Below are 17,798 nucleotides of genomic sequence, written 5' to 3'. Positions count from 1 at the left end.
ACGTGTCTGGTGGTTGAGGCTGACTGTTGACTAGGACCTCAGCTGAGACTCAGACTGGAACAACTACATCTGGTTGCTTAGCTTCCTCTCAGTGTGGTGGTGGGTCGTAAGGATGAGCGTCCCAAGGAGAGGACTGGGCAGATTTTACCACCTTTTGTGACGTATCTCAGAAGTCATGTAGAATCTCTTCTCCTGTAGTCACAGGCCCATCCAGATTCAGGGAGTGGGAACATAGACTCTACCTCTTGATGAACAAGTGCCAATATCATAAGAATACATGGGATGGGATATATTGGGGCAACCATATTTGGCTGTCTGGCTCCAGCAATTTATATCCCTCTCCCATGGAAAATAACATTCATCCCCTCTTCAAAGACCCCTCAGCCTCATTCCAGTTTGGCATCAGTATCCCTGGATCTTGTCATACTGATCAGCTCAAGTTATAGATGAAGCTTTTCAGGTACATTACCTTGGGCACAGCTTTGTAAATACCATTCCATTCTATTTAAGGAACCTGGAACTTAAAGGACAAGCTGTCTGTCCCCCACACATTCAGTATACAGTGGTGGGATAGACATAATGTAGCTGCTGTAGGCCGGAGAAGGCAACGGCAACCCACTCCAGTACTTTTGCCTGGAAAATCCCATGGGCAGAGGAGCCTGGTGGGCTGTAGTCCATGGGGTCGAGAAGAGTCGGACATGACTGAGCGACTTCACTTTCACTTTTCACTTTCATGCATTGGAGAAGGCAATGGCAGCCCACTCCAGTGTTCTTGCCTGGAGAATCCCAGGGAAAGCGGAACCTGGTGGGCTGCCATCTATGGGGTCGCACAGAGTCGGACACGACTGAAGCGACTTAGCAGCAGCAGCAATACCTGCTGTAGGCACTTCCATTGAAAAATAGAGAAATACAAGGCACACATGTGTCACTAGTCCCTAGCAATTCCATGGAGGCTAGTCCTCTAGGCTCTTGGCTTTCTTTTGAGCCATCCTTCTTTTTAATAAGAAGAAGCCTGTATTTGCAGATGAGTAGTTTTCTGTTGAGTGTCCATTTAGGTCACAAAGCCTTCATTTCTTCTCATTTTCTACTAGCTATATTCCTTTCAGTCTAAATTGACAGAATATTTTAAACATTTGGAATTTCTTATGAATCAATGTATAATTCACTCCATTAAATAAAATATCTTCACAAAAAACCCTTCATTACTTTAGGTTCCCTGTGAGGCCACTATGAGATATCCCCTTATCTTTAGAGTTTTTTGACCTGTTTGAAAGGTTCAAGGAGAGCACCACCTCAAATTTTCCTCTTAACAAAGCCACACCTGTGGCTTCATCTTAAGGCTGTTTTCCTGACAACACCTGTGTTTGATCTTTGCCTTGAAACCATTTCTTAATTTTGATGTGTAGTATTCCATCTAGGGAAATTAGGAATGAGAAACAGTTTGGTTTTTCAATTAAATCTTGGCTCCTTTATATTTAACAGATCCTTCTTTGGTCATCTCTCTTCTAACGTTTTTTTATAGGAAATTGTGAGAAGGAATCAAATGGCATCTTTTTATATATGTTGCTCATAATTACATAATGAAAATATGAGATTTCAATTGAATGAGAAAGAGTTCAATGAGAAAACAACATTTCTCTTAGCTGAAATGTGTCACTAAAAAGGTATTAATGAGAAGGGGAATTGCATGAAGATAGTCAGAAGGTACAAACGCTATTAGTAAGTACTAGGAATGTGATGTCCAACATGATGACTGCAGTTAACACTGTGTATTGTGTGTTTGAAAGTTGATAAGAGAGTATATCTTAGAAGTCCTCCTCTTGAGGGAAAAACTTTTTCTTCACCTATCTATATGAAGTAATAAAAGTTAATTTAATTAACTTTGGCAATCATATAGCAGTGTATGTAAGTCAAGTCATTATCGTATACACCTAAAACTTTCACAGTGGCTATGCCAGTTGTTGTTGTTGTTCAGTTGCCAAGTCGTGTCCAAGACTTTTCAGTCCTGTGACTTGCAGCACACCAGGCTCCCTGTCCTTTACTATCTCCCAGAGTTTGCTCAAACTCACGTCCATTGAGTCGATGATGCCATCCGATTATCTCATCCTCTGCTGCCCCCTTCTCCTCCCACCCTCAATCTTTCCCAGCATCAGGGTCTTTTGCAGTGAGTTGGCTCTTCACATCAGCTGGCCAAAGTATTGGAGCATCAGGTTCAGCATCAGTTCTTTCAGTGAATATTCAGGGTTGATTTCGTTTAGGATTGACTGGTTTGATCTTGCAGTCCAAGGGACTCTCAAGAGACTTCTCCAGCACCACAATTTGAAAACATCAATTCTTTGGCACGCAGCCTTTTTTCTGGTCCCACTCTCACATCTGCACATAACTACTGGAAAAAGCATAGCTTTGACTATCTAGACCTTTGTTGGTGAAGTGATATCTCTGGTTTTTAATACACTGTCTAGGTTTGTCATAGCTTTTTTTCCAATAAAACTGAAAGGAAAAAAACCAAAGGAATTTGTTAAGGAATAAGAATTATTTTAGAGGGAAAAATTATCTAGTTTTTAAAATATTTACACTAAAAGAAAAAATACTGTATGATGTCCATGGCATGTGCTCTATTTGTTGAGAGCAGGTGCTGTTCCATATGGGACATACCCAGATAACCTCATATCTTTACCAAAAAGTCTTCACTATGTGAATTGCAGTTTAATGATAGATAATAAGTTTGGAACAAGAATGATTTTAGGATGATTGAAGATGTTCAGCCACATTTTTAAAGAAAAGTCAGGAGGGCAATTTGAGGTTGGAGTGAAAGCCCTAAATTTTGAAAAAAATCTAGAAAATGGGTCAGTTTGCTAGTGTAGCTATTTTTCCCAAGGAAGGAACACAAGGAAGTGAGTGCACATCAGAAAATGGGTATGGTGGTTAAATAAATTGCCCAGAATGAATCATAAAGATTCAAACTGAAAAAACTGATAGTGAAGTAATCGCCTATTTTATAATAATATGACTTGTTAAGGAACAAAATTCAGCTGGGTAAATTTTAAAGATCTGTTGGCTTTATTCAGTGATTCATGAATCCAGCAGCATCCTATCCACTGTTATAGGCAGAGTGGAGCAGAAAAGGGAAGTCTTACTTGGCGTGTGTTGATTGGTTAACGCAGGTTTATTCCCTCACATAGAATAGAGGTCTTGGGCCCCAGCCAGGTAACTTGTGCTGAACAGGAAGTGCTGACTGGTTGACCTCGTCCTTCCTTCTCTTGGAAACCTGAGCATAGGAAATGGAGTTACGTCCAGGCTTGCTAATATAGGGCTTAACTTGAGTGACTCCATCTTGTGCCCCATCTTTAACAGACTTCATATTTTATAACTTTTTCTAGTATCACAGGATGGAACTGCCACTCAGTAACTGAAACAAATCTCACAAAACTGTTTTCATTGCTTATTTAAGTAAGTGAGTTTGTTGGTTGGTCAAGGACATTGGGCTTTCAGTGGCAGGAGTGAGCTGGCATCAGTTGTGTGTGGTTGTGAAGGTGAGGCTGTTGTTGACTGGTTGACCCTCAGAAGTGTGTTCCTGGTGTGGGTCCCTACCTGATTAACTTACTCCCAGAAGCCAAGAGCTGTCTTGGATTGGCTGACTTTCAAAACTGAGTTCATTGAGGCAAGTTTTTTTCATTTTTTACTGGAATTTTTTTTTAAGTGCTTCATTTATTACTTCATGGTGTGGCTCACAATCTAACTGCTCTCTGGTTGTCAGAAATTACTGAAAACCAGTGTTTAGAAAGCCTTTCACAAAATCCATCCTTAGGATATACAAAGCATTTGGTGGGGTAAAATGTATTATGCTTTTTTGTTGTTTTTGCTATAATATTGTTACTACTAAGCTTCGTGTTTTAAGTAGTGTTGCCACCAAATCTATTATAATTTGTTTTAATGACACTTTTCATCAGTTCTGTTAACTGAAGTTAGTTAACCTGTGCACATATAGAATAATTAACTACCATATTAAACTAATGGTAGAAATTAAAGTGCAAATAGTGCTTTGTTTACAAAACTCTTTAATTAAATTTCATCTACAATCATTGCAACCCTGTAAGGTAGGCATTGATGTTGTCATTTTACAGGGGAGAAAATGAATGTACAGTTAATTTACCTAAGATCAAATTCACTTAGTCAGGTGTGTCAGGGCCAAGATGTCAATCAGGACTTAACATGGTTAGGATTTTCTGTTAACTTTCTTAATGGTATTTATTATGTCTTCTTCTCAATATTCAGTGTCTTCTTCAAAAGCGTGTTCAAAAATTACCTTCTTCTGAATGTTTCTTCTAATTACCACGTCTGGATGTTTATGTCCTAAAACCATTTTATCAATATAAGGATAGAGTTCTAAACACAGGTGTATGAAATTTTAGCAGTAGACCACTTAATTGTCTTATTTATCTCTTTGTTACTCTGTGTATTATATTGTTTGTTTGATGGATTGATTTGAGGTTTTTTATTATTACATTACAGTTCAACACAAGCATCTTGGAAGTTTCAATCCCTTCATTATTGCCAACATCTAAAGGCTTGGAAACTTCTGAAAAAGCAAAATTGCCTTCTAAGCCAGAGACTCCGTTTGAGGAGAGGTATGTCATTTATTGGGCTTCCCTGGTGGCTCAGATGGTAAAGCATCTGCCTGCAATGCAGGAGACCCGAGTTCGATCCCTGGGTTGGGAAGATTCCCTGGAGAAGGAAATGGCAACTCCAGTACTCTTGCCTGGAAAATTCCATGGACTGAGGCGCCTGGTAGGCTACAGTCCATGGGGTTGCAAAGAGTCAGACACGACTGAGCGACTTCAAAAAAAAAAAAAAGTAATTTATGACCTAACACTGCAATATGAATACTCAAAAAAGTACATCCGTCAAAAGCAGGAGTGGGCTGCATTTATTTACAGACATAATCTTTAACCCAGAGAAGCAAGAAACAGCAAGACATGGGCCAGGGAGCCCCACAGCAGTTCTCTGTTATTGAAATAAGAGGTGTGAAGCAGGAAGTAACTGGAGGTTCGGCTGGGGAAGTATGCTGATCAGGTTAGAGAGGGAACTTGGCTTGTATATCCTAGGTCCCAGGTGGTCATCAAAGGACTGCAAGGAGAATAGCAACAGTCGTGTTCCTGAGGCTGTTTGGAAGATGTTGTCAAGGAGCCAAGATGAGGATCCGATAGTCTCTCCCTAGGCAAATAGAATGTGGGGGGAATGTGTTCCCAAATTAATTGCCTAATCTTCCAATTAGACTAAATAAAATTAAGTAGAATGTCAGAAGAGTGAGAAGTAACTATTCTTGCACAATTTTTTGTTATTGACAGTTTGTTCACTTGGAATATATATAGTCTTTTTTTTTTCTTCATGAAACTCATCAAAAATTTTTTTACAATATTTTAGTGATGGAATTGGTTCTGCTGCTGAAGCTCAACTGTGTGATAGTCTTGCGTAAGTTCTGTTTTATCAAATGTGAAAAATATGTTTGCTGCTTGGGACACAAAAAGTGTCTGTTACCCTAACAATGACTAGTATTAGAAGCAGGTGACCCTGAGGCCTGCATGAGTGAATGCAGCTGTAATGACCGGAGCGGGTGGGAGTCGGGGTTGTAACGAAACAAATAAATACTTGCTCCTTTACCATTGTTTCATGCCAGCTTTCTGCTGATCTTGAGCCTTCCTTCATCAGTTTTCATGTGAAGTTCAGTGCTTTAAATTTCACTTTTGTCCTGACCTGTATTTTGAGTATGTTTGTTAGAAAAGCATCACAGCGGCTGGTAAGGTTGCCATGGTATTTTGTACTTCCAGCTTAATAAGCGGACCTAACGGCTACATTTATCCAAGTTAAAGTCTGGATGAAATTAGGAAAACATTTTCAGAGCTATACTCAAAGATGAGATCTTTTTCCTCCATTATCTTTTTCTTTATTTGGTAGTTGACATTTCTAGCAACTTATTTACACATAAATACATGAGAAATGCCTTTTAAAAGTTTGTTAGTATATTCCATTATCCTGTATCTTAGAGCAACGTTATTTATTCGCTCTTGTTTTTAAACTGGTCAGATATTCCTGCCTTCAGTTTCTGAGTAACAGCTGCGTATAATTGAATGCAACTTATAAGAAGAGCAAGACTTTCCCAGGTGTTCACACTGTCACTGTGCCTTTACTAAGGTTTTAAACCAGTTATTATCGCAGCAGGGATTCCTCTATTAAGCTTGATTAGGACTGGAAAATAAAGTGCTTTGCCAGACTCAGAAAACTGAATCCTTTGTGAACTGAAAAGTAATACTTTTTCATCCTTTACTTTCATTAGAAGGATTAATATAAAAAGTACACAACCATTTTAAAAGTTCCTGGTGTAAATGTGTATATGCAAAGGATGTACCACTAGCCTGTGGAAAACACTGGTTTATTTTCGAATATTGACATCACAGGATAGTCCTAAGTGTTTTTCCAGCCATTCTAACATGCACAAGACAGTTAAAGTTATTGGCGGGACAGTTAACCACCCCTGCTTTTAAAAGAACTAAACATTATAATTTAGTTAAGTACATAAATGACTGTCTGAATCCAGATTTTCTTTTATTACCAGGACTCCATTCACATGCAATTTTAGTTTCTTTCCAGTGCATTCTACTTAGAAGCAGTGGCACCAAAGCCACGTACTATTAATCATAATTATTATTGTTGTTATTTTTAGAACTTCAAGTTTGCAGAAATCTAGCAGCCTGGGCAATCTGAAGAAAGAGTCATCAGACGGGGTTGGTCCTGTGTTTTTTCTGTCTGTTACCCTGAGGCGAAATATTTAGGGATCTTCATCTTGTCCCATTTGTGGTTTCAGTAATGGAAAAGTATTAGATACTGCAGTTAATGATAAATATTAAGGAATATGAGTGTAAAGGATTGAAAGTAGTACATAAAGTCAAATGTGGAGACATTAATAAAGTATTGTAGAAATTAAGTGAAGATGAGATTTTGTAGCCCTGAAATAGATGTAAATTTATTTTAATTTGTTGAATTATATGTGAAAAATTCTAAATATTTACAATATTAACTACTATAACAATATTTAACTACTGTTGTTGTTTTGAACAGGAAAAGGAGTCTATTCCAAAGCCTTCAGAAGTAAGTTTTATGTCCAGATTACAATGTAGAAATGTTTGAGAGTTCTAATACATACATCAGACTTCTTAATACATAATGCATAAGATTGCTTAATATATAAAACATAAGACTACTTAAATGTCTCCAATAAAGTAAAATTCTAAGAACCTGCAAAACATGCCAAATGAATGAAGCTCAACACAAAAGGTCACATATTATGATCCCATTTATGTAAAATACCAGAATAGGTAAATCCATAGAGATAGAACACAAATTTGTGGTTGTCAGGGGTGGAGGAGAGAGGATGGGAGAAACTGCATAGTGAATAAGGGGTTTTACTTTAGAATGATGGAAATGTTTTAGAACTAGGTAGAGGTGTTGGTTCCACAACACTATGAATGTGCTAAATGCCACTGCATTTGCTCACTTTAAAATAGTTACTTTTGACTTTGCTGGTCCAGTGATTGAGACTCCGCACTTCCAATGCCAGAGTCATGGGTTTGATCCCTGGTTGGGGAACCAAGATCCCACAAGCCATGTGGCACAGCCAAAAACTAAAATAGTTACTTTAATGTTATATGACTTTCACATCAATAAGAACAAAATAAAAGCGAAGCTCCAAACTCTTGGTTACGCTACTTGATGACAGAAACAACCAAACCTGGGTTTCCTTACACTTCTTAGAAAAAAAAAAAAAAAGCCCTTCTTAGAAAGACCACCAGCTGTTTGTATTATGTAACCAGTGTCTGTCCACAGCAGACATTCTGGTATTTTAAAGGCATCGTCAGCATGGGTTCTGGCTCTTCTTTCCTCTCATTTTCAAATGTTGACCTTGCACAGGTCACAGTCTGGTAAGCACACTCTCCGGATGCAGCCTCTCACCGTTGGCCCTTACTGCCTTGAGTCACGAGTAGGTGTAACTCACAGAGCACAGAAAGCAGATCCAGTCACAATTCATGTCACTGTTCTTTTTGTCTTGCTAATTCAGTGAGTGGTGTGAAATGATGTTGACATAGGGCACTGAGACATAGATAAGAGAATCACTGAACTGTGCCTTCGGTACATGTTTGGTTACTATGAGTGGTAGAAATGTAGAGAAAAATAATCCACCTTAAAAGCTTGTTGCTCCTTGCCCTTCTTTCTATTTCTGCAGAAAAGAGAGAGGACAAGAGATGTTCAAGCAATGAGAACATGCAGACAAAAGAATCCTTGGATAATGCTTAAAACAGTATAATTACCAATTTAAATAACCAGAAAGCTCAAAATTAAGTTACAGGCAGACCTCGGAGATATTATATGTTCAGGCCCAGGCCACCACAATAAAGCAAATATTGCAATAAAGTGAGTCACACAAGCGTTTTGGTTTCCCAGTGCAAATAAAAGCTACATTTACACTATACTACCATAATCTGTTACATCTGCAGTAGCATGATATGAACAAAAACCATTTATATACCTTCATTAAAAGGTCCTGGAAAATGCTAGCCGTGATCTGAGCCTTCAGCAGGCTGTCACCTTTTTACGATAGTAACATCAAAGGTCACCGATCACAGATTTCCCTAACAAATATAATATTAACGGAAAAGTTTGAAAGATTGTGAGAATTACCAAAATGTGTCATGGGGACACAAAGTGAGCACATGCTGTTGGAAAAATAGCTCTAATGCAGGGCTGCCACACACTTGCAGTTTGTTAAAAACACAATATCGGCAAGGCACAATAAAGGGAGATGCAATAAAATGAGGTATACCTGTATTTAAAGTCACAGTTAAAATTCTTGATAAAGATTTTGAAATATTATGAGGATCTCAAGTGGCTTCTGAATCAATCAAGATAAATTTAATTTCAGTGTATTTCATTTTAATGGTTAATCATATTTGAATGTATCACAGTCATTGAAAACCAGTGATCCATGTTTAGTAACTTGCAGGTGAGATATGACTATAACCCAAAATCCCATTTCAAAATTATATATCTTAAATAGTTGCTGCTTGTGCTTTCATTTTATCATTAATTCTTTGAGAGGAAATATTTAAAATAAGTGGAGTAGAAATAACTGGAGTTCTTACACTGCTGGTATAGAAGGTCAGGACTAATGTCTACTTTATAGAATAATTACATTATATTGGGATTCTATTGTTGTAATTATAAAGACTGAACTATATCATAACCAGGTCTTTGTCACGATTATTAGGAAAGTAGGAAATCTGCTGCTACTCCAGTGATGTAATGTTTTATCTCTGTGTCTTTGAGGGAATGAGGCAATTAAATTAAAATAAAATTTGAGAATGTCTGTATCTATCCTAAATACTTAAAGCCCTAAACACATGGATTAAGATTGGTGATGACTATGTTTATGTTGTTGTTCCTTAAGTAAAAATCAGAATTGACTTTTTAAACTCCTAACAGGACATTTGACATTCATAATGAATGTGTTGGTTCAGTTATCCTTTTTTTAGCTACAATCACGTGTGTAGTATTTAGTACTGCTATGCACCAGTAATTATGCATGTTCATGCTGTGTCACATTCATCACTACTTCTCTCTCAGGATAAAGCTCCAGTAGAGAGCAGTCCCTTTGGGACCCTCCCTCCCAAAGCTCCAGGACATGATGCCTCCGGGGATGACAATCCCTTTGGCACTCGGAAAGCCAGATCTTCCTTTGGTCGTGGTTTTTTTAAAATTAAAAGTAACAAGAGGACAGCAAGCGCACCAAACTTGGGTATGTGTGGCCAAAATGCCATTTCCTTAATTCTTCCAGAGTCAGGAAAAGATCAGTCTCTTCCCTTATTCATCTATTTGTACATTTCTTTTTCTCAGAAATGAAGGTGAATGACTTGGGGGGAAAAGTTAACAAAAAATGCTTCCACAGGCTTAATTCAGAGGTAAAGATAGCTTGGTGTGGGCTCTCTCACTCTGCTCCCAGTTCTGGGTGTAAACTTAGAGGAAAAACCAAAACCCGTGGCTCTCTCTGACATCATTGCAAACAGCTTCCCATCTGCTCTGAAAGCGGATAGATTCACCCCATGTTGACACTGCCAGTAGAGTCTGTGTGTAGCGTCGGAAGCGCAGTGTGGCGCCCGCCCTCCCTCTCACTGTGCATTTTGTGAGTAGGACTTTGATCTGTGTTTCATTTTGTCATTCCCCTGTGTTCTCTCCATTGCGCTGCGTGTGATTGTGTGCGTTGTTGGGATTTCTGAAGATCGTAAACGAAGTGCCAGTGCACCCACCTTAGGTACCGTACCCCTGCATGCCTGCCTTCGCCAGCGCTGTGCTCCCGACCGAGCTAATCCCTGCTCTTGGCATCTTGATCTCTAGACAGCGAGCTGGCAGCATCACAATATGGAATCCTCTACTCCAGAGTGTTCCTTCCACCTTCCGCTCACCAGGACTCTGTAGAGCCTCCGCTTCTGAGCCTAAATGCTGCTGTAACCCATGCTAATGGCACCTTGCAAGCAGCTCTGTGAGGACCAAATGTGCCCAGCGGCTGGCAAAGTGCAGGGCAGGAGAGTCCTGGCGTCATAAATCCAGCTCCTTCACCCCAAAGTACATCACATCACTCTAACTCCCAGGGCCTTGCAGCTCCTCCTCGTTGGTAACATTTCCCCAGACTCCAGAAAGACATGTTTTTAGCTGAACAGGTCTGTGGAAGACACCAAAAATGATCATTTTAGACTTACTTCTCTTAGAGGAACATCCTTCTGACATATTGCTTTGAAGATGGAGGTGACATTTAGTTACAGCAATATGTGAGGAGTCACACCCAAAGCAATTTTAGGAGAGGGAAAGCTCAATTTTCCTTTTTAAAGAATACAGTGGTAGGGAGGTTATCCTCAAAATAAATAAAAACACAATACTTTTAAAATGAGGGGGAGCTGGGCAGCATTTTCAGAGACCCCAGTACCTGTATCATGGCTATAGGGTTTGAATGGATAGATTACATTGGATTTTCCCAATAGGTTCTATTACCTTGTGTAGGTATCCACATATTAATATGGGTCAACAAAAGTGACTTCTCTCTCTTCATAGCCTTAAATGTCCAGCGTATACACAGGGTGAATGAAAATGATCTATCCAGACAGCTGTTCTCAAATGTGTTTGCATCTTTCTTAGGAGAAATGTATTGTTGATGCTGAGAAGCCAATCAGTGCTGCTTACCATAACCTATAGTCACAGCTCTGCTTCATAGACAAGTCAGCCTCTGCAACTTTTAGATCTTGCTGAAACACTGTCCCTGTGATTTTTGTACAACTTTTACTTTGCTCTGTAAAAGTGCATATTCTCACATCGAGGAATCAACATCTTTGTGTTTGCTAGTGTGAGATCGATAGCTAAACAAATGAGGAGAGTTGATGCTGGGAAGTCTGAGGATAGCAGATTTGGATGTTATTCTTTTAAGGCAAAATCAACAGGCACTAGTTTCATATCAAAAGAAAAAAAATTTTAATAAAAAACAAGAAAAATTTATGACTATCCAATTCATTCTTTTCTCAGTTCCTGGAACATAACAGGTGATAATTAAGAATAAATTTCTTAAATAAAGGATTCCTAGAACTTGGTAGCCAATTTGATGTAAATGCCAAAGGGGAGAAGGGAATGAAAAGAAAATGACAAAGAGGTTGGACTGGAGTAACAGGGAGAAAATTGCCTGGTATTAATGAAATATGAAATAAGAAAATGTAAAAGAAGACTCTTAGGAAAATTGGATGGATTTGTTAAGTCCCAGGTACTCTTGGCACACCAAATTGGGAATATCCACTGACATTCAGATACTGAAGCTGGGGAGAGAGATTATCAGGCTCAGAGATTCTGATAACCCGTTGCTTTGTTCATGAAATGAGCAAAGCCATCATTTCATGCTGAGCATAGAGTGGGTGAGTCTGTCAAAAGATCCTGCAGAAGGAACCCAGGAGAGAATCTCGGAGTGAAAGAGGAAGGGAAAACAGCATTACAGCAGAGAAACTTTCAGATGACAGATCTAGGAACGTGTCGTGTCAGGAAGCCAAAGGAGAGGGTGGCTTTGTAGGAAGTAGTCAACAGTACCAAGTACTGCAGTAATTTTGAAAATGATTTCATTATGGATTCAAATCAGTCAAGGAATGAGTATGGTAATGCTATTTTACCTTTTATCTCAAAGAAGATGTAATTTCCAAGTTAATAAACTTGATACACAACAAAGTAGATGGTAGAGAAGGATGTAGATTTGTGTTCCATTTTTAATATTTACAGGGTGCTCTTCCTAAGTCACCAGTTTATAGATCAACAGAAGAAGAATTCTTAACAGTTGCTTAAACCGAGGAGGTTAACATCTAGGCATGCTCATCCCATATTTTAAATTTCATCAAGTATGTATTCTGTTCTTGGAATAGCTGAAACGGAAAAGGAGACACCCGAGCACTTAGATCTGGCTGGTGTATCTTCTCGGCCGAAAAATTCACAGGGAAGTAGTCCCTTCCAGATGTCTCCACCATCTCCAGATTCCAAGAAGAAATCCCGGGGTATTATGAGACTCTTCGGAAAGTAAGTAACAGAGCTTTGTCTTATATGTGGCTCAAATGTAGGGATGATTGGAAAACTGGCTAAAAATGGTTATAAAACTTTAGGGCTTTTGTGATCCTTTTACAGAGGGAAGATTGTGACTTGGGATTCATTAACTCATTGAGTCTCAAAGTTTAAATCCAAATGTCCTTTCTAACCATATATATATAAGCATCAGTTTAAAATGTTCAAATTAAAATCAAAGGCGTCTTCAGGTCTAATGTGCTGTGTCTTCTTTACAGACTTAGGAGAAGTCAGTCCACTACATTCAACCCAGATGACATGTCTGAGTCTGAATTCAAAAGAGGAGGGACAAGGGCAACTGCGGGGCCCCGATTGGGTTGGTCTCGTGATTTGGGACAGTCTAACAGGTAGGAACAGCCACATGCATGGACATTTGCATCACTTCCCAAGCATCAAGGTCTCGTGAGCATCTGCAGTGTTATTATTGACCCTGGGCTAGACAGCTGAATCCTTTGCTTACTGCTGTGCCTATGGAAACCTCTGTCATCTCTAGAGCAGTGCCATTTGACTGTGGTTAATGAATTAACTATACAGAAGGTGAGGGCTCAGTGAGCTAGGCGAGTAACCTGAGCTGAAATGTCAGCAACATCTGTACTAGAATGACTTTTGGATTTAAATTTTACATAAAAAATAATTATAGGAGCTCTAAAGCGTAGCTCTGGAAAGATGGGAAAGTGTAGTAAGAATAGGTTCTTCAGACTTGTGGTTGCCAAGGGGAGGAGGAGACGGAGGAAGGATGGAATGGAAGTTTAGGATTAGCGGATGCAGACTATTATATATATGATAGATAAACAACAAGGTCCTGTGGTATAGCATAGGGAACCATATTCAAAAGCCTATAATAAACTGTAATGGAAATGACTACGAAAAAGGATATATATATATATTTATATATCTGAATTACTTTGCTTCACACCAGAAACTAACACAACATTGTAACTCAACTATAATTAAGGGGGAAAAAAAAAGAGAGAATAGGTTCTAGCGATAACTGCTTGGACCTGATTTCTGACTTCACCACTTCTTGTAAGCTGAGTGACCTTAACCAGTTACTTTCATGCTCTCTGCCTCTGTTTCCCATAGTATGAATTAGTACTTACCCCAGAAAGATGATTGTGATGATTGAATGAGTGAATATGCTTTAAGTATCTGGCAAAAAAATAACTGTTCAGTATACATTAACAGGGCTTCCCTGGTGACTTACTCGGTAAAGAATCTGCCTGCAATGCAGGAGACCACCTGCAGCACAGGAGACCTGGATTTGATCCCTGGGTCAGGAAGATCCTATGGAGGAGGAAATGACAACCCACCCCTATATTCTTACCTGGGGAATTCCATGGATAGAGGAACCTGGCGGGCTACAGTCCGTGGGGTTGCAAGAGTGGGGAATGACTTAGCAACTAAACCACCAAACATTAACTGTTAATAGAGTCTGTGAAAGCACTTAAAAGTCATACATTCTATTGGAATTCATTTTACCAGGACTGTGTAATGTTTTATCTATTAAGACTCTAAGAACTTTTCCTACACCTTTATCCCAGTTTAGGGCTGGTTTGGAATTGCTGCACGGACTCTCTAAACATCAAAGGGTGTGGTTGGCAAACATATAGCACAAGTCATTGATACTAAATTTTTAAAAAGAGAATAGGCTTGAAACCTTTTACACATGGTCCCTCCCACCCAGGCAGAACACTGGGCACCAGTTTCATCAAGGAGGAAACTCTTTGACCTTCTTCAAACACTGCAGTCTCGTTTGCCATATGTTCTCTTTGTACACAGTAGAGGAACTCTTTGTGCTGTTCTAAAAAGAAGTTTTCTTGTTCATTGCCACACTTTTTTTCCAAACAAGAATGCTATTGTAAAAATGGCATAAGAAGTTAGTACAATATTGTAAATCAACTAGATTCCAGATTAAAAATTAATTTTAAAATAGCAACAGAAAGCAAAAATTTACTTTGATTGCACTTTCTCATACTCAGTAATGGTACATTGCCCTCTTCTCAATGAATACCATGTGGAGAGAAATCGTAGTTCTACTAAAGTTAATTCAAGTTAGACTTGAGTTTCTTTCAGTCTGATCTAGTGTTCTCTGAAGATTCAACCTCTAAACAACATTGGTGGTTGATACTAGTATAACACCTTGATCTGTTTGTTTAGCTCCATCTTCTTCCATAGAACATGGTCTTGTTAAATCATGTTGAATCTTTTGTGGCTTTGTTTGACACAAGGGAGCATTCATCTCCCTTGTGAGGAAGTATCATTTCCTTCACCAAATACATCCTCAAAATTAGACTTTTCATAGTCAGATGCGAATCTCTGTATCTATTGAACATGCAATTGTTCTGCCCTCATGATAAGTTACAGGATTGGCTTTGAATTGTTTTTTCGTATGATTGTTCATTTTCCCATAGTGACTTGGATATGCCATTTGCCAAGTGGACCAAGGATCAGGTTTGCAGTTGGCTGGTGGAACAGGGTTTGGGGTCCTACCTGAATTCTGGCAAGCACTGGATTGCATCTGGCCAGACACTTTTGCAGGCTTCTCAACAAGACCTAGAGAAGGTGAATGCCTCTATTTTGTTTATGCAGTGAAGACAGAGGGAAAATGTGAATTTTGGCTTGTTTTATTTTCCAGAAAGGGAAGTGGGTAGGGCTAGTAAGTACTCTGCAAAAAGCTAGTGTTTCTTGCTTTGTGCTTATTTTATCTCGTGGACTTAAAAATGGAGGACCCGGTCTTAATGATTCCTTTGAGACACTTAAGTCACTGGGCATTTTAATGAAAGAATAATTATAGAGCCATAATCATAAAGTTGCAGTTCATATTCTCAAAACCATTCTGTGGCTTTATCATTGGTCCATCTTCTCAATGTAATATGTGCAATTCAATTGCACTTTGCACAAGGGAGAAAAGCCCCACATTTTATGTCCAGTTATTTAATATTTCTTCCCAATTATCTAACATCTGGTACAAAATAAGAATGGGCTTCCCAGGTGACATTAGTGGTAAAGAACCTGTCTGCTAATGCATGTTAGGTGTAAGAGATGTGGGCTCGATCCCTGGATTGGGAAAATGCCCTGGAGGAGGGCATGGCAACCCACTCCAGTGTTCTTGCCTGGAGAATCCTGTGGACGGAGGACCCTGGTGGGCTGTAGTCCACAGGATCGCAAAGAGTCAGACACAACTGAAGCGGCTTAGCACACACGCACAAAATGAGTAGTAGAATTTGTGTTATGCATCCCGCAGTTCCAATCTTGCAAAGGAAGGAACCTAGCGGGAATGTCTAACATACCACTAAATCAACTGCAGTGGTCTTGACTTTCCAGGAGCCTTTCATTCAGCAACATCTTATAGCTGGGGTTAGTATTCTGATTTAATGTAATTATTGAGTCTTCAACACTAGCTTGATTTTGGAGGTACTGGCATCCTTTGCCAATGGCCGCCAGCCTATGTTGACAGAGCTGTAATGCCAGTGTTTCTGTTCACTATTTCAGGAGCTTGGAATCAAGCATTCCCTTCATCGAAAGAAACTCCAACTGGCACTGCAAGCCCTGGGATCTGAAGAAGAAACCAATCATGGAAAGCTGGATTTCAACTGGGTCACTAGTAAGAGGTTTTCAATTCATGAATGAGTGTGTATAAAAGTATACACACGCACACACATACACACACATATGTAGCTGCTCTTTCTTTTTCATCACAAGAACCAATGTTCTGTGGCTCCTTAACGGCACTCATTTCTATCCATAGGATGGTTGGATGATATTGGCCTCCCCCAGTACAAGACCCAGTTTGATGAAGGACGGGTAGATGGTCGAATGCTTCATTACATGACTGTTGTAAGTGACTCACTCCTGGGGCTTGGGGAGGCTAAAGTTGCTTTTCTCTGAAAAACACAGAAATCGAGTAAGCAAAATACAGTGTCTTCACAATGGTTCCACCAGATTTTGAAGGTATTGCTTTAACTTGAGGAGAGGAGCAGGCAGATTTTTCTAAGTTGATGTTGTGGGATTTGGTGATTGTAGTAGGCTTGGGAAATTTTGAAACCCTGACTTAAGCTACATTAAACTTTATATATATCCAACAACGTAGACTCTGATGTGTACACTTCTGAATGGGTGTGTTTTATGATATAGAATAACATCCCATAAAAAGATTTAAAATTGAGAGTAGAGTTTTGCAGCCCCGGCAGTTTCTAAGTGGTACACTCCTATTAGTAGTGACCCCTGGGAAAGCTGCCCTTCTGGCAGTTCTGCTAGAACTGTCTTTTCCCTTCCCTTCCACTTTTGAGAACTATTTCCTGAAACCCCCTGGCCCTTCTCACTTCAGCCCAGTTCTGCTGGAGTGAAGAGACAGGGAAAGGTAGGACTTCACTCGGATTCCTTCCTTACTGTTGTGTACTTCTAGCCTTCTGTCCAATGGATAGAAAAACTTTTCCCTACTTTATAACAGCAGGGAGAGATGGGTTACAGGAGAACTTGTTCTAGGCTTCATGGTACTAGGAGTGTCCTGCTTAAGATACTTTTTTTTAAATGGCTTTTTTGTGGTCTAGGATATGGATCTAACTACCACAAGTGTCTTTTTTTTTTTTTTTAAGACAGTGGAAACTGTTAAATTAATTTTATTGACTTGGACCTTGCTGTTTATTTGGTGAAAGCTGTTAAAAATTGCTCTAATTACTTTTAAACAAAATTTTAAAATTAAATATGAAAGTCTTATAGTTTATTTTTCTCTTAATTTATATAAGAATCATATACTCGTATTAACTTTCCATTATTTTTATATAATAGCTTTATTTTTTAAATTGGAATATAATTGCTTTACAATTTCTACTGTACTGTAAAGTTTCTACTGTATGGTTTCTAGTGTATAACACTGAATCAGCTACAGGTATACAGGCATCCCCTCTGTCTTGAACCTCCCTCTCCCACCCCCATCCTACCCCTCTAGGTCATCACAGAGCATTGAGCTGAACTCCTGTATTATATAGCAGCTTCCTGCTAGCTTTCTATTTTACACATTGCATATATATATATATGCATATATATATTTGTGTGTGTGTGTGTGTGTATCGATAATATTCTCTGAATTCAGACAAGTATCTTTTTAAAAT

The 17,798-nt window shown here is 39.0% G+C and overlaps 1 protein-coding gene across 8 annotated transcripts in view; it reads left to right on the top strand.

Moving 5' to 3' along the window:
- The window catches only part of PPFIBP1 (PPFIA binding protein 1), a 197,129-nt gene that overhangs the window by 171,355 nt on the left and 7,976 nt on the right, over nt 1–17,798 (top strand). For 6 of the 8 annotated variants that reach the window (XM_065940003.1, XM_065939956.1, XM_065939965.1 and 3 more), the window contains 11 exons: nt 4,513–4,628; nt 5,425–5,472; nt 6,722–6,782; nt 7,117–7,146; nt 9,676–9,847; nt 10,328–10,360; nt 12,495–12,645; nt 12,906–13,034; nt 15,099–15,249; nt 16,180–16,291; nt 16,436–16,524. In XM_065940003.1, the coding sequence (XP_065796075.1) occupies nt 4,513–4,628; nt 5,425–5,472; nt 6,722–6,782; nt 7,117–7,146; nt 9,676–9,847; nt 10,328–10,360; nt 12,495–12,645; nt 12,906–13,034; nt 15,099–15,249; nt 16,180–16,291; nt 16,436–16,524 (1,092 nt within the window). The remainder of the gene's footprint in view (nt 1–4,512; nt 4,629–5,424; nt 5,473–6,721; nt 6,783–7,116; nt 7,147–9,675; nt 9,848–10,327; nt 10,361–12,494; nt 12,646–12,905; nt 13,035–15,098; nt 15,250–16,179; nt 16,292–16,435; nt 16,525–17,798) is intronic. The other 2 variants (XM_065940004.1, XM_065940001.1) reach the window with 1 other exon arrangement.

This window comes from Muntiacus reevesi, chromosome 1, assembly GCF_963930625.1.
Source record: "Muntiacus reevesi chromosome 1, mMunRee1.1, whole genome shotgun sequence".
Taxonomy (NCBI): Eukaryota; Metazoa; Chordata; class Mammalia; order Artiodactyla; family Cervidae; genus Muntiacus; species Muntiacus reevesi.
The sequence above is the reverse complement of the archived record's forward strand: the minus strand, read 5'-3'. Positions and strand labels throughout refer to the sequence as shown.